The following is a 13,048-nucleotide window of genomic DNA, read 5'->3' as shown; positions in this document are numbered from 1 at the left end:
CTCAGCAACGAGGAAAACACAGTAGCCTGGAATACGGGAATGTGTGCTTTTAGCTGCCAGCCTGCTACACATAATCTATTCAGAAAGAGTTCTGTTCAAACACTGGACTAACCCTGACTTAATTAGTCAAACGCTAATAGAGTAATAACAGACTGCTGGCTGGTAAATGAGTCGAGTGTGTTAGGACACTACTTTGTTTCCAGGTGGACTAAAACCCCTGTAAACCCATGCTGAGGCCAGCCAATCAGATTGGAATTTAGAGCTGCATTTTTCTGATAAAAATTGTGAACACAAAAACTAAATCCAGGTTTGCAGCGCTGCACAATTTGTTCAAAAGTTTGTGATTATATATCAGTATGGCTACATAATAATAATAATAATAATAATAATAATAATAAAATTAAATTACAGTTGCAATTTAGACAAACAATTTAAGTAAAATCATTTATTACTAATATTTATGGTTTTCTTAAATTTTCAAACATCAAACCAAGAATGTATTACATCATCTTAACCATGAGATGCGACGATTATAAAAGGTATCTTTTCCATGGTAATCAGAGTTTTTTTCCTAACCAGCAGCGACGGCAATTTTTTCATGTGCGACATCGTTGTGCTCCGGTTGTCTGACAGTCAGAATGACAGTTCTTTCATAAACATTAGGACAAATAATGTAGCCTTTTTTTTTTTTTTTTTTTTTGTATTAGTATTTTTTACAACTAATTTATTCATTTAATATCTTGATTAATTTTATTTATAATTGAATTTTTAGCCGTCATAACCTGCCATACCCAATTGACGAAGCATGTAGGTGAATGTATGTCTACACCGAAGAAAGCCCCATCTAAGAGCTGTACGGTTTGAGAAAAGCCATTCACTAGTCTGGTTGTTTGATGAGAAAGAGATGAAATGTAGTTTAAGAACCCGTCCAACTGTAGCAGTGGATTAATCTGTTATTCTACTAATTATTCTGTTGCGTAAAACTGAGGAATAACTGATGCCAGTGCGGTTTGATCTTTAGTTGCAATCAGTGGAAAGGGGTGTTTCATTCTCACCCACATGTAGAGATGGAATATTCAAGCCGTTTAGTAATTTTCTACCTCTTAACATTAAAAAAAAAAAAAAAAAAAAAAAAAAAATCAAGCTGAAAAGTTTTTTGTGAGGGCGAACGAAAAAGGATACATTTTCTATTTTTTTGTACTTTCAATATTAAATAAAAAATAAAAAAAACGGACAAATGATACACAGATGCGAACCATGCCCTGTTTTGAACTAAACTGCGAGTGTTAAAGTACCCTTATTTAGATGGAAAACTGCTTCTTTAGATGGGAAGCTTCTCTTTTATTGATAAGCTTTTGTTGAGCTGCTCAAGTTTAAGCCCTAGTGGAAAAAAAATACTAAACTGTATTGGAAAGACATTAATTTAATGCCATGTAATACATTTACATATTTATGTACTTAAAAATACCCTTCAATTGTACTTTTGGTGTACTAAACTGGTCTCCTTAAAAGTCTGCTAAATTGTAACAACTAATTTTGTACTAAACGCACTTTAATTGTGCAGAAATAGTGAAAGAAATACCTAACTATACTTGATTGTGCTAAAGTGGGACTATTGCAAGAATACTTTAGGTACTTGCATTTAAAGACTGATATTATAAAGAGATCAAACAATCATTGTAAATAAAAACACATTTTAAGCTTAATATTAAGAAATGTGCATTGTGCAATAAAAAAGTACTCCAAATAAAATTTAATTATAATTTTATATCAGTAAGTCTTAAGTGATATGTCAATAAATGTGTTAATCTATTTGAAGTATACTTAGTATGAAATAAATGTTTGGTTTGGTATAGGTAATTTTTTTTTACTAGTGAGAACACAGTGAACCACATCAGTGTTTGGCCATGCTATCTGATTCTGAGACAACACCAGTCACTTATTTACGAAAAAAAAAAAAAAAAAAAATGCTTACCTCCTCCACTTTGTCATCCTGGACCTGATTATCAAGTCCGAGCTCTATCAGGTACAGCACCATACACAACACATGTTCAGACATGTTCTGATGATCCATCCAGATCTAAACAAACAGAAACAGAAAAACGGTTATCATCACAGGTAATAAAAAACAATGGGAAACCACTCATTTAATTTAATTCTAGTGAATGACCAGACATCTACATATAAAATGATGCCAAGCGGTAAAGTCAGTCATTAACTTAAGTTCAAGCATCTTGTAAAATTAACCACACACATAACTGCCAGCGCTTTTTGCTCTGTGCTAAGTTTCACCTTATAAAGCAGTGTAAAGATGACGATATGTAGAGTTTTGCAGTGCAGCAGGCGCGCCAGTCCTCTATAGCAGGGGTGCAGGGGGGTCCTCTCCTTATAGGGCGGCCAGGGGTTCCCCGTATTGACGCCTGACTGTTTCAAACTATAAAAGAAAAGAAAAATACTTATTAGACATTCATTAAATGATGCAATTTGCTTCAGCAAGCATGTCTCCATACTAATAAACACTCCATACAGTATAATCCTGAAAAACAACATTAAAACACCCAAAAATGACAATTCGGTCATCATTTACTCACTCCCATGTGATTCTACATCCCACGTCCCTTTCTTTTTTTTTGTGGAACACAAAAGGAGATAGCAGACTGTTCTAGCTGCTCTTTTCATGTGATGTTAATGAATGGGGAATAGGGCTGTCGATCTCCAAAATGACAAAAAGTACCATCAATAAATCATAAAAGTAGTCTATAAATTGTCTTACAATAGCTTGAGTGAGGAACTGAGCCAAATTTAAAGTCATTACTATTCTGAAAAGAGTTTATAGACAAGTGACACCAACAACATTTCGCATTGACGTCATAGCCTCTACCTGTCCACCTCCACGACAGCTTTTAAATTGAGCTTTTTTGACAATGGTTCTTGTAAAATAATGGGGTTAAAAAAAAAGAGTGGCCAGTACATTACCAACATTCATGTTGGGGTTCAAACTCAAGTCCACTCAAAAACGAAAATGATCACATAATTTACTCACCCTCAAGCCATCCTAGGTGTATATGACTTTATTATTTAAGCCAAACACAATCATAGTAATATTTAAAAAATATCCTGGCTTTCAAGCTTTATTATGGCAGTGAATGGTGCCTTTGATTTTGAATCCCCAAAAAAGTGCATCCATCCATCATAAAAACCTTTAAGGGGTTAATAATGGCCTCCATGCATTTTTGTAAGAAAAATATTCATATTTATAACTTCACAAAGTATAAACTCTGGCTTCCGGCATCCGAGTCTTGTTCCGGTGGAAGAGTGACCTCTGACCAGACGAATATAACCCATGACAAGGTTTTGCAATAGCAAACAGAGGTAATCGCGTGAAAATCATGTGAAACAATTCATTTTGGATTCATATTGTGTTTTAGGATATAAAGTACAGTGTGGCACTCTATGTTAGAGTATGATTCCTGTGATTCACAAAATCAGAGACAAGGAACTGTAATATTAGTCTAAATGCATGCATAAACCAAATTTTACATTTAGAGATAAAGCCACAGCGGACATGAACGCAGCTGATCAAATGCAAACAAAGTGTGTTTGAGAAATACTATCGCTTTACCAGACTTGAACACAGCTGCTCTGCTTTAAAGACATCACTGACTGCATTTGTGTTGAAAGGAACATGGGATATAAAACATTTTGTCCTCTTGACAGGTGATCCATCATCCAGTGGCCGGACTCGAGAAACTCAAGCAACATATTCACAAACTGACACTGCTAATGTCCGCTGAAAACCACTTACTCGTTGTCTTTGATTAAAACGTTCACTGCTTTCATGTTGATCTTGCAGCTTCTGCAAAACTATCATTTAACCATGCCATTGAATTTATAGAGAACAGAAAACGCTTTTAAAGTCAGCGTGATGTCAAAAATGACTTTTTGGCTGACATCACTTTTCCCACGTTTTCAAAAAAAAAAAAAAAAAAAAAAAATAGGGATCACGCTTGTCCCACGATCCTGAATCGGCAACTAAACAAAATAGCATGTTATTTAAAAAAACAAAAAAAAAAAAAACTATAATAATAATTTAAATTACTTTTTAAAAATCAGTTTGAATGAATGATTCAATGACTCGCTCAAAGATTTCACTAGTTTCATTACTGGATGAATCAGTGTTTTTTGATTCAATGACAATTACATTTTTAACAGCCTATTGACGCCACCTACTGGTGTAACGATGTAATAGATACAATCTTCATTTGAAGCGTGAAGTTACTTTCAAAAGGTGATTTACTTTTGTTTCAATCACTACAGTAAACATCAGTGTTTTTATCCAAACTGTTCACTTTTATCCCAGTACTTCTGTGATAATATGAATGTTTGTAACAGAAATGATGATACTTGTGGTTGAAAAGAAAAGTTTGTGAAGCTGTTTAAAAAGAAAAAAAGTGCTCAAGGGAAATTTTACATATCATTTTTATATAAAAAACAATAACTCGAGAAGTTTCTCGTCTGTGAGGAATATCTCGTGATCGACGCAATGGATTATGTTGATTTTGATACACTTCGGGTTTAAGGGGAATAAAACCCTGTTTTATTCTAGCTTCATGCATTCTTTTTCATCAACACTTGAATGTGGGTAAGAAAAAAAAAAAAAAGAAAAAGCAACAAAAAATTGAGAAAATCGAGTTTCTCCATGACATGACTCTAATTGGGAAACCCCATTTCAGGTGTACATCCCTCCACACACACCTTCCTCAGAACAGGACAAGGAGTGACCCTGAACATAATTCCCTCTATCACACAGCGACCCTCAAACCCAAGCGCACAAAATCAAGCAATTTAAGGCTCCATGTGTGAGGAATTTTTTCTTCTGTTTGGTTTCAGGATGATCAATGGCCATCTCAGTGAGGTTTCACCTCAGACTATATATGTTTTGGAGCAGTTGTTTCCCAGCTGTACTAAGCAACTATATGAGTCTGATTTTGTTCTTTAGGACTGCCTACATTAAGCTATGCCTTATCTAGAAACAGGAAAAGTCTATGCCTACAAACATTTCAGAAAGTATGCACGTTGTTTAAAGTGTGCCGCATTTGCATGCGTTTATAGACTGTACCTTAAGAAAGGAAAATGAAATGAACCAGCAGATGTTTAGTGTGTAAGTGATAAAGAGTCTGGAGGATTTCAGAGACTCACAATGCTGTGTATCGATCCATGGCCGACTGCACGTCTCTGCGGTACACGGTGCGTAGAATCACCATTATAGGGTCAAACTCTTTCTCCCAGACTTCCGCTGGAAAACACACAGAAAACGAATGTTGGGTGCGAGATATGAAAAAGAAGAATAATTTAGAAACAGCCTCAGTCTGCCACCATGTGGAGAGAGCGGAGCAATAAACTTAATGACCATTAAATAAATCATTACACACTTATATTTCAGAAAAACCAGAAAACTCATTGTTTAAATGTTAAAACACGGTATAAATCGATATTCCACTTCCAGAATGAATGAATCGACAAAGAAAATATCCTGATAGTTAGTTCACTCCTGTTAGCCACACGTCATTAGTTAAAGCACAGCACACTTGCTCCACATTGACCAGATAATAAAACTCAATTACAGATTCATTTTAAATGCAAACAAATATGTCTAGTCATATCCTGCAACAGAAACAAAAGCACATCTATTACTAGAGAGCAGATGCTTCTGTCCTAATGCAGAGAAAAGTGTTAGACACTACAATCATGTAGTCACATTGCCATCTGGAGGTTAAAAGTATGAAGGACTAAAAATGACAGAACGAAAAATAAATAAATAAATAAATAAAAGTAGAAATAAATAAATAAATGCAGAAATAATAGTAAAATAAATACATTTTGGTAATATAAATGGCTATTTCTGTATTTTTACATGTATTTATTTATTTATTTATGCATTTCTATATGTATTTATTTATGTATTTATACATTTATTTATATATTTATGTATTTATATATTTATTTATTTATATATTTATATATGTATTTATTTATTTATACATTTATTTATTTCTGTATTTCCACATTTCTACATTTATGTATTTCTGTATTTCCACATTTCTACATTTATTTATTTCTGTATTTCCACATTTCTACATTTATTTATTTCTGTATTTCCACATATCTACATTTATTTTTCCCTGCGCATGTATGCTAATTGACCAATGGCTAACCACGCCCCCTCCACTCACTCAGTCAACATTCGGTAACAGGCGCTTTGGCAGCTGTCACAGTAGGAGACATTTCACAGGAGGCAATTGATGATTTTTTGGAGACAGAAAGATTATATATCATCTCGATGTCACCAAAAGGGCCTTAAATATGCATTGGAGGGTTATATTAATAATTTTATTGTTGAGAAGGCCGATAAGCTTCAGCTCCAGAACAAAGATTTACAGTTCACAGTGTAAACGTTATAGTTTGGTGCTATTTCGCTTCAAACGCTCGCTTTATACGCGCGTCCTATTCGCTTTGGATTCAAAATGTTCAAGCGTCGAACTAGACGCGGATACGCGCGAATTTGACGCTCTATTCGCGTTTGGTGGGAGCGCAGAATAATGAACAGGCTGCGATGTCAAGATTGCATTGCTGGAATGTGTGTGTGTGTGTGTGTGTGTGTGTCAGAGAGAGGCACGGGCGCGATCGAACAGTGGAAACATAAAAACATACTCCGTCATTTTGTTCATACAGGACATCATTAAAACTGCAAAGTGTTTAGCCTACTTATATTTGTGTAAAACACAACATTGTGCTTTTGTCAAACTGTAAACTCTTGTCAAACTGTAACCTACAACTGTCACCCAACCAAAATCACACACACACGCTGTTTAAAAGCCAAAATGACAAGAAAAACCATAAAAACGAATGAAAACTGATAACTGCAATGCATTGGACGAGGAAGCAGAGAATGTCCAAGTGTGTTGGGTTAGCTCTGCGTACTGTGATTGGCTCATCGCGTTTGGGGGCGTGGCTTAGCCATTGGTCAATTAGCATACATGCGCAGGGAAAAATAAATGTAGAAATGTGGAAATACAGAAATAAATAAATGTAGAAATGTGGAAATACAGAAATAAATAAATGTAGAAATGTGGAAATACAGAAATAATTAAATGTAGGAATAAATAAATATATAAATAAATACATATATAAATATATTAATAAATAAATATATAAATACATAAATATATAAATAAATGTATAAATACATAAATAAATACATATAGAAATGCATAAATAAATAAATAAATAAATACATGTAAAAATACAGAAATAGCCATTTATATTACCAAAATGTATTTATTTTTACAATTATTTCTGCATTTATTTATTTATTTCTACTTTTATTTATTTTTTTATGTATTTTTCGTTCTGTCATTTTTAGTCCTTCATAAAAAGAGGTACACACAGCATCCCAATGCAATGTTTTTATGTGGAAAAAAAGACAGTCAAACAAAAAAATTATTCAGACACCAGATATCATTTTTTATATTTTTGTACTAGTGGGTGCAGGACACTATAGTTATTGTATGCAAGTAAGAATAGCAAAATAAAGTAAACTGTGACATATTACACCCAAAAATCCTTCATACAGTGGCTACCAGTCAAATCTATAAAAATGTGGGACCAAAAATGATTCAGACACTTTGACCTGACCATGTTTTGCTTAAGTGTTTTTTCTTTAATTGCTAATGCTCTTTTTACACCACAGACTGAACAAAATTAAGCATCGCTTGGTAATTGGTTGAGCTAAATTGGTATTATCTAATTGTTTAGTTAAATTTAACAGCTGACAGATATTCAACATAATTAATTTGTGAGACAGTCTAACAGAAGGAGGCCAAAACCAGGGAAGTATCAACTGATTTGATAACTCTGAGTTCTTGTCATATTTTATTAATAGCAAATGAACTGATAATGTGTGAAATGTTGAAGGTGTCTGAATAGGTTTGACTGTTAATGGCAATATGATAAGTTGTGTCACCTTTCGGCGTGTACATGCCCTGTTGCATTGATCCTCCAGGCTCAAACACCGGGGCTTTAAAATCAGCTACAGCGGAAAGCATCTCCTCAAAGCTACAGCTGCCCGGCACCACACCGCTCTTAGGGTTCGGATTCTCCGGGATCTACAACCGCAGTCAAGGACAACCATCAAAACTCAGCTAATATGAGCAAAATATTCAAGTTATAAAGTCCACAGAGGTCAATAATGGGATAAGTGATAGACAATTTAACATTAGACAAACAGGAGGGCCTGTGTGATTAATATACGGTTGTGAATATTCTAACAATATTTTCTTTATTAATAATAATAATAATAATAATAAATCTTAGTTCCTTTTTTTTTAATGTATTTAGGGTTTCCATTTTATCTGGGCATTAAGAAACTGCTTTTCTTTCTTTAAAAAAAAACACTTAAATGATCATGTATCTTTTTTGTACTTTTGTTACATTATTTTTACATAGTATAATATTTTTAAACAATACTATAAATAGTTCTTAATCAAAAATAATTAAAAAATTATTCTCAAGAACATCACAATTTGTTCTAACACTAGCAAAAGCTCAATCAAAGCAGAACGCTTGCTGTACTTCCTGTGAGCGCAATGTGTTTTCATGGTGAAAGGATACCAGGTCTAGCAGGGAACTGTGGGTACGATCATTCATGCACAACTGAGACACCATCTCCGCTCTCAAAATCTCATCATCAGACATTCCTGCAGAGAGACACAAAGACAGAATTAATTGAGTTCATATCTCCATCTCTGTGAATATCTGGAAACCCACATGAGGAAAAAAAAAAAAAAAATCCACAATCCACATGCGCACAAACCACAGCTTTCAAAATGTGCACATGTCCATCAAAATGGTCCAAATATTGTCAAGCTGTTTCAAATTTAAAATCCAAATAATTACACAATGTGGCGATTAATTAATCTAATTGAATCGCAAAATGAACATCAAATCCGGCTAAAAAGTTAACCCCCAAAAATAATTGTAAATCATTATTCTGTTAAATGAGAAAAGCATCAATTAGACATTACAAAAAGTAGCTTTAGAAAAAAAAAAAAATTATTTGATGCAAAAATTTTATTCTGTATTTACACAAATGGCCATGGTGAGTAAACTACAGATTTTTCATTTTTGGGGGAACTATACCTTTAATGTTTTTTTTATTACGGTTATAATGAACCATCCTGACCAGAGATATTGAGTGTACTGTAAACGCATGTAACCAAAAATTTGCTGTGGGCCACGACACACAAAGACAACTGATGTGGTTAAACCAATTAAAATACAAAAGAAAAATTAGTTTTGCAATAGCAATATATGGAGGTAAAAATTTTTTTTTGTAAACTTAAACGTGGTCAAGCAACCGCCATTGGACCACTTGAGATATAAATATAAATATCAGGAAACCCGATTCCTGGCCACGTGGTCCATGGACCACTAGTTCTTTGGCAAGTTGTAAGGATCACAGTCAAATCCAACCGCCTTTCATTTAAGCAGACAATCGTTTGTTTTACTCCCGTTTTCGCAGTTTCCCCCATGTATGAGTGTAGCCGCAGAGTCACCAATTAGAAGTAACAATCCAACTAATGATAGATCTTGTGTATGTTAGCTTTTTAATGTTATTGAGCTTCAAACTGAAAAAGAGATGACGTACCCAGGTGTATTCGGAGACTGCTCAGTATGACCAGGAAGGTGAGCGCTCCCTCCAGCATGGGTCTCTCCTGCTCTGAGTCCAGCACTGCGTTCTGATGTTGAGATGCCATCGTCAGCAAGTCCACCACCTTAAACCTGACAGAAACACAAAGCTTTTAGGAGACATCTCTATACAACGGTGGCTGGAAACAATCTGTGAAAACACAAACGTTGCTGTACCTCTCAAACACTGAGGAAATGAAGTAATCTGGATCAAGTCTAGATGCACACACCTGAAGACAAAAAAAATAAAAATATTATTATAGTCTCAGGATGAAACATGCAGGGTCTATTAACAAAGTGCTAAATGTGAATAGCAAAAGGGTAAGATTGCCAGCAAATTTAGAAAGAACTGCACAAAATACATGGTTAAAGGAACACGCCGACTTTTTGGGACTTCAGCTTATTCACCGTATCCCCCAGAGTTAGATAAGTCCATAAATACCCTTCTCATCTCCGTGCGTGCCGTAACTCTGTCTGACGCATCCACCGCTAGCTTAGCACAAAGACTGGAGGTAAACGGCTCCAGCTAGCATACAGCTCCCAGTAAGTAACAAAATAACGCCAACATTTTCCTATTTACATTTTGTGATTTGTATAGTCACAGCGTGAACAAATAACAAGGTCACATAAGACATAACCATCTTCTAACCGTATACATACTGGGAAATATGTTCTCAGAAGGCGAAGCACTTCTACTTGGGCGTAGTGATTTACTCCAACTCTGAGCGAAATCTCTGCTCCTCACCACGGAGCTTTCAGGTGGACTTATCTAATCTAACTCTGGGGGATACGGTGAATAAGCAAAAGTCACCGTGTTCCTTTAAAAACTGATTATAACGACTGCCTGACCCTCACCAAATAATGTACGTGATTCAGATCAAACTGTCTTCTGAAGAAAATGTGTTGTATTGTGCATCTGCCAACAACTTTTACCTCAGAAGAAAATTAACCAACATAGGTTTATCTTAATATGGAAACATGGAATATTCCACACATTTAGCCATGAGGAACGCAATCATGTCCAAAAAATGAAAATGTTTTGATTATGCGAGTGACACAATGACCTGTGCTGTCTTGTGCAAAACCAAACAAAATAAAACAAATCTGTTTTGTCTGTCAGCAAAACCAAACAAAATACCAAACCAAAATCATGTGTGGCAAAGAATTTTGGACCTTGGATGAACTCATACTTCAAGTCCAGAAGTGTGAGGTGAGTGAGCGAGGGGTGTCGGCGTGTGCGTGTTACCTGCAGGAGGTAGATGTCCGGGTCAATCATAGAGTTGCAGAAGTGAGACTGGACATAGGTCATGGCCTGACCTTTAATCTGCAACCCATTTCTCACCCACATGTTACTGTGGATCTCAGACAGGCTAGCCTGCACAAACAAACACAGATCCACTTGTGGATACCCTCTACTTATCACACTGTAGAATTATCATCATAACACTGTCACTTGACATTAAGTCACACGCCAGAAGTGAAACGCGAGACATTGGTCAAGATTTATGACAAACGGCTGCAACATTACACAACACAATGCCCTCTGCTTCAGTCGCATTAATGTACTGATGGACAAAATGAAGACCAAACAAAAGAACTATATTAGATGGATATAGCTTATCAAAAACACTAATGTTATCATAAAAGAAATACATGTGACTTGTTTGTGTTCAATTAAAAAACATCGTCACAAGATCCAATGGTTTTGCATGTTGTGTTTGAATGTATCCAAGCATAAACGAGATTAAGGAACTGTGGCGGTGGTGGGAGGATTTCCAGTGAATAACTTCTTATATTAATATATTATATTATATTGAATATTCATCTGTGGAAGAGTGCATAAAGTGCTAAAACTAGTCTTACAAGTTAGTCATCAATTTTTTTTCTTTATGACTGGTCATAACTTTACAGTATGACAGTTGCATAAAGTAGGTTGGTCTAAAAAGTAAAACCGATTACGCCTTGACTAACTGCCACCAGGTCAAACTAGTTCCTAAAACAATGTCTCAACATACAGTACAGTATCATACGACTGCAGAAGACTTGAATAATACCGGATGAGTCATATGGGTTATTTTACGTCATACTTTTATTAGTTTCAGCCCTGGTCCAACAGTTTTAGAATATAAGATATGGAATCATAAGAGTTTTTATGATTTTTGACATGAGGATGAATAAATCTGACAGAATTTTAATCAGGTGTTTCTTCTCAGTTTGTTTGTTCTTATCTTAATATTTCAAATCATCTCCATCATGCTTTACCTGTATCTGAAGAGGGTGAACCATGATCTTCATCAGCATCTCCTGATCAGGAAGCAAACTGTCCAAATCCAGACCTTGACACTTCACTCCCTGCAAAACAACAAAAAACGTCTGCGTCTGTGTTCTTTAATTTGTGCGTCGTCAGTAGATCACGACCAGAACTTCACACTCCCATCGGCGCTTTTATGAGATTGCGCTCTCGCGCTAATTTACCCATTTTAGTAAATCTGGCCCTTAGACTTAAGCATATGGTTTTACTTCATTATAGAAGACACATTTCTAAAATTTCATTTTAGTGATTGGCTGTATTTGCCAGTTTAACCTGTGAATGACTGGAGTGCTTGTTGCAGCAACTTAAATTCATGCTACGTTTTAGTACAAATGAGTTCTAATTGGGGCAAAGCTGCCCAGGATTTATGTGACCCCTGTTAATTTACATTTAACAAAGAAGTTTTGATCTAAGAGTTCACGTGTTTGCTCATATCAGGCTGTCAGTCTGTGCATTAGTGGTGGGGATTTTTCAATGACTCTCTGCAGGTTACATCGTTTTGTAAATAGTAGGCAACAAGTGACTGTCTCGATTATTCACTCGACCGTTTTTTTCAACAAGACTAATTCATACAGGAACAAAAATACTGTATAGGTTCTGAGTGTGTCGGACTGGGCTCCAAGCTCACCTTGCTGAGGAACATGGCGTAGTATCGATGGAGAGGTAAATGAAAGGTCAGCTGGTTGAGGGAAGGCTGTGACAGAGAGAGAAAGGTTTCTCACCAGTTCCACATTCATGAAGACATTTAATCTGACAGTTTAAGCATCAAGACTGTACCTCATCTACAAACCCAATGGCATCAAACCACATCTGAAGAGTTTCCAGACAGTACCGCACCACTGTCTTAGTGTACTCCTGGGTCTCCTGACAACACAAAACATGTTCAATTCAAACTTAAGCCAGTAAACAGGGCCAGTTCACACAGAACACATTTCTGCATTCCACTGTGCTGATTTTCTATTGTGTTTCTACATAAACATGTGTAATGAG

The 13,048-nt window shown here is 35.5% G+C and overlaps 1 protein-coding gene across 4 annotated transcripts in view; it reads right to left on the bottom strand.

The window, feature by feature from the left end:
* The window catches only part of ubr3 (ubiquitin protein ligase E3 component n-recognin 3), a gene marked incomplete at its 5' end in the record, with an annotated part of 75,668 nt that overhangs the window by 47,968 nt on the left and 14,652 nt on the right, over positions 1 to 13,048 (bottom strand). For all 4 annotated transcript variants that reach the window (XM_081369580.1, XM_081369582.1, XM_081369581.1 and 1 more), the window contains 11 exons: positions 1,976 to 2,080; positions 2,293 to 2,434; positions 5,200 to 5,296; positions 8,024 to 8,165; positions 8,671 to 8,756; positions 9,707 to 9,840; positions 9,925 to 9,977; positions 10,994 to 11,122; positions 12,010 to 12,099; positions 12,687 to 12,752; positions 12,836 to 12,922. In XM_081369580.1, the coding sequence (XP_081225706.1) occupies positions 1,976 to 2,080; positions 2,293 to 2,434; positions 5,200 to 5,296; positions 8,024 to 8,165; positions 8,671 to 8,756; positions 9,707 to 9,840; positions 9,925 to 9,977; positions 10,994 to 11,122; positions 12,010 to 12,099; positions 12,687 to 12,752; positions 12,836 to 12,922 (1,131 nt within the window). The remainder of the gene's footprint in view (positions 1 to 1,975; positions 2,081 to 2,292; positions 2,435 to 5,199; positions 5,297 to 8,023; positions 8,166 to 8,670; positions 8,757 to 9,706; positions 9,841 to 9,924; positions 9,978 to 10,993; positions 11,123 to 12,009; positions 12,100 to 12,686; positions 12,753 to 12,835; positions 12,923 to 13,048) is intronic.

Source organism: Scardinius erythrophthalmus (assembly GCF_964197995.2).
Source record: "Scardinius erythrophthalmus genome assembly, chromosome: 6".
Lineage (NCBI taxonomy): Eukaryota > Metazoa > Chordata > Actinopteri > Cypriniformes > Leuciscidae > Scardinius > Scardinius erythrophthalmus.
The sequence above is the reverse complement of the archived record's forward strand: the minus strand, read 5'-3'. Positions and strand labels throughout refer to the sequence as shown.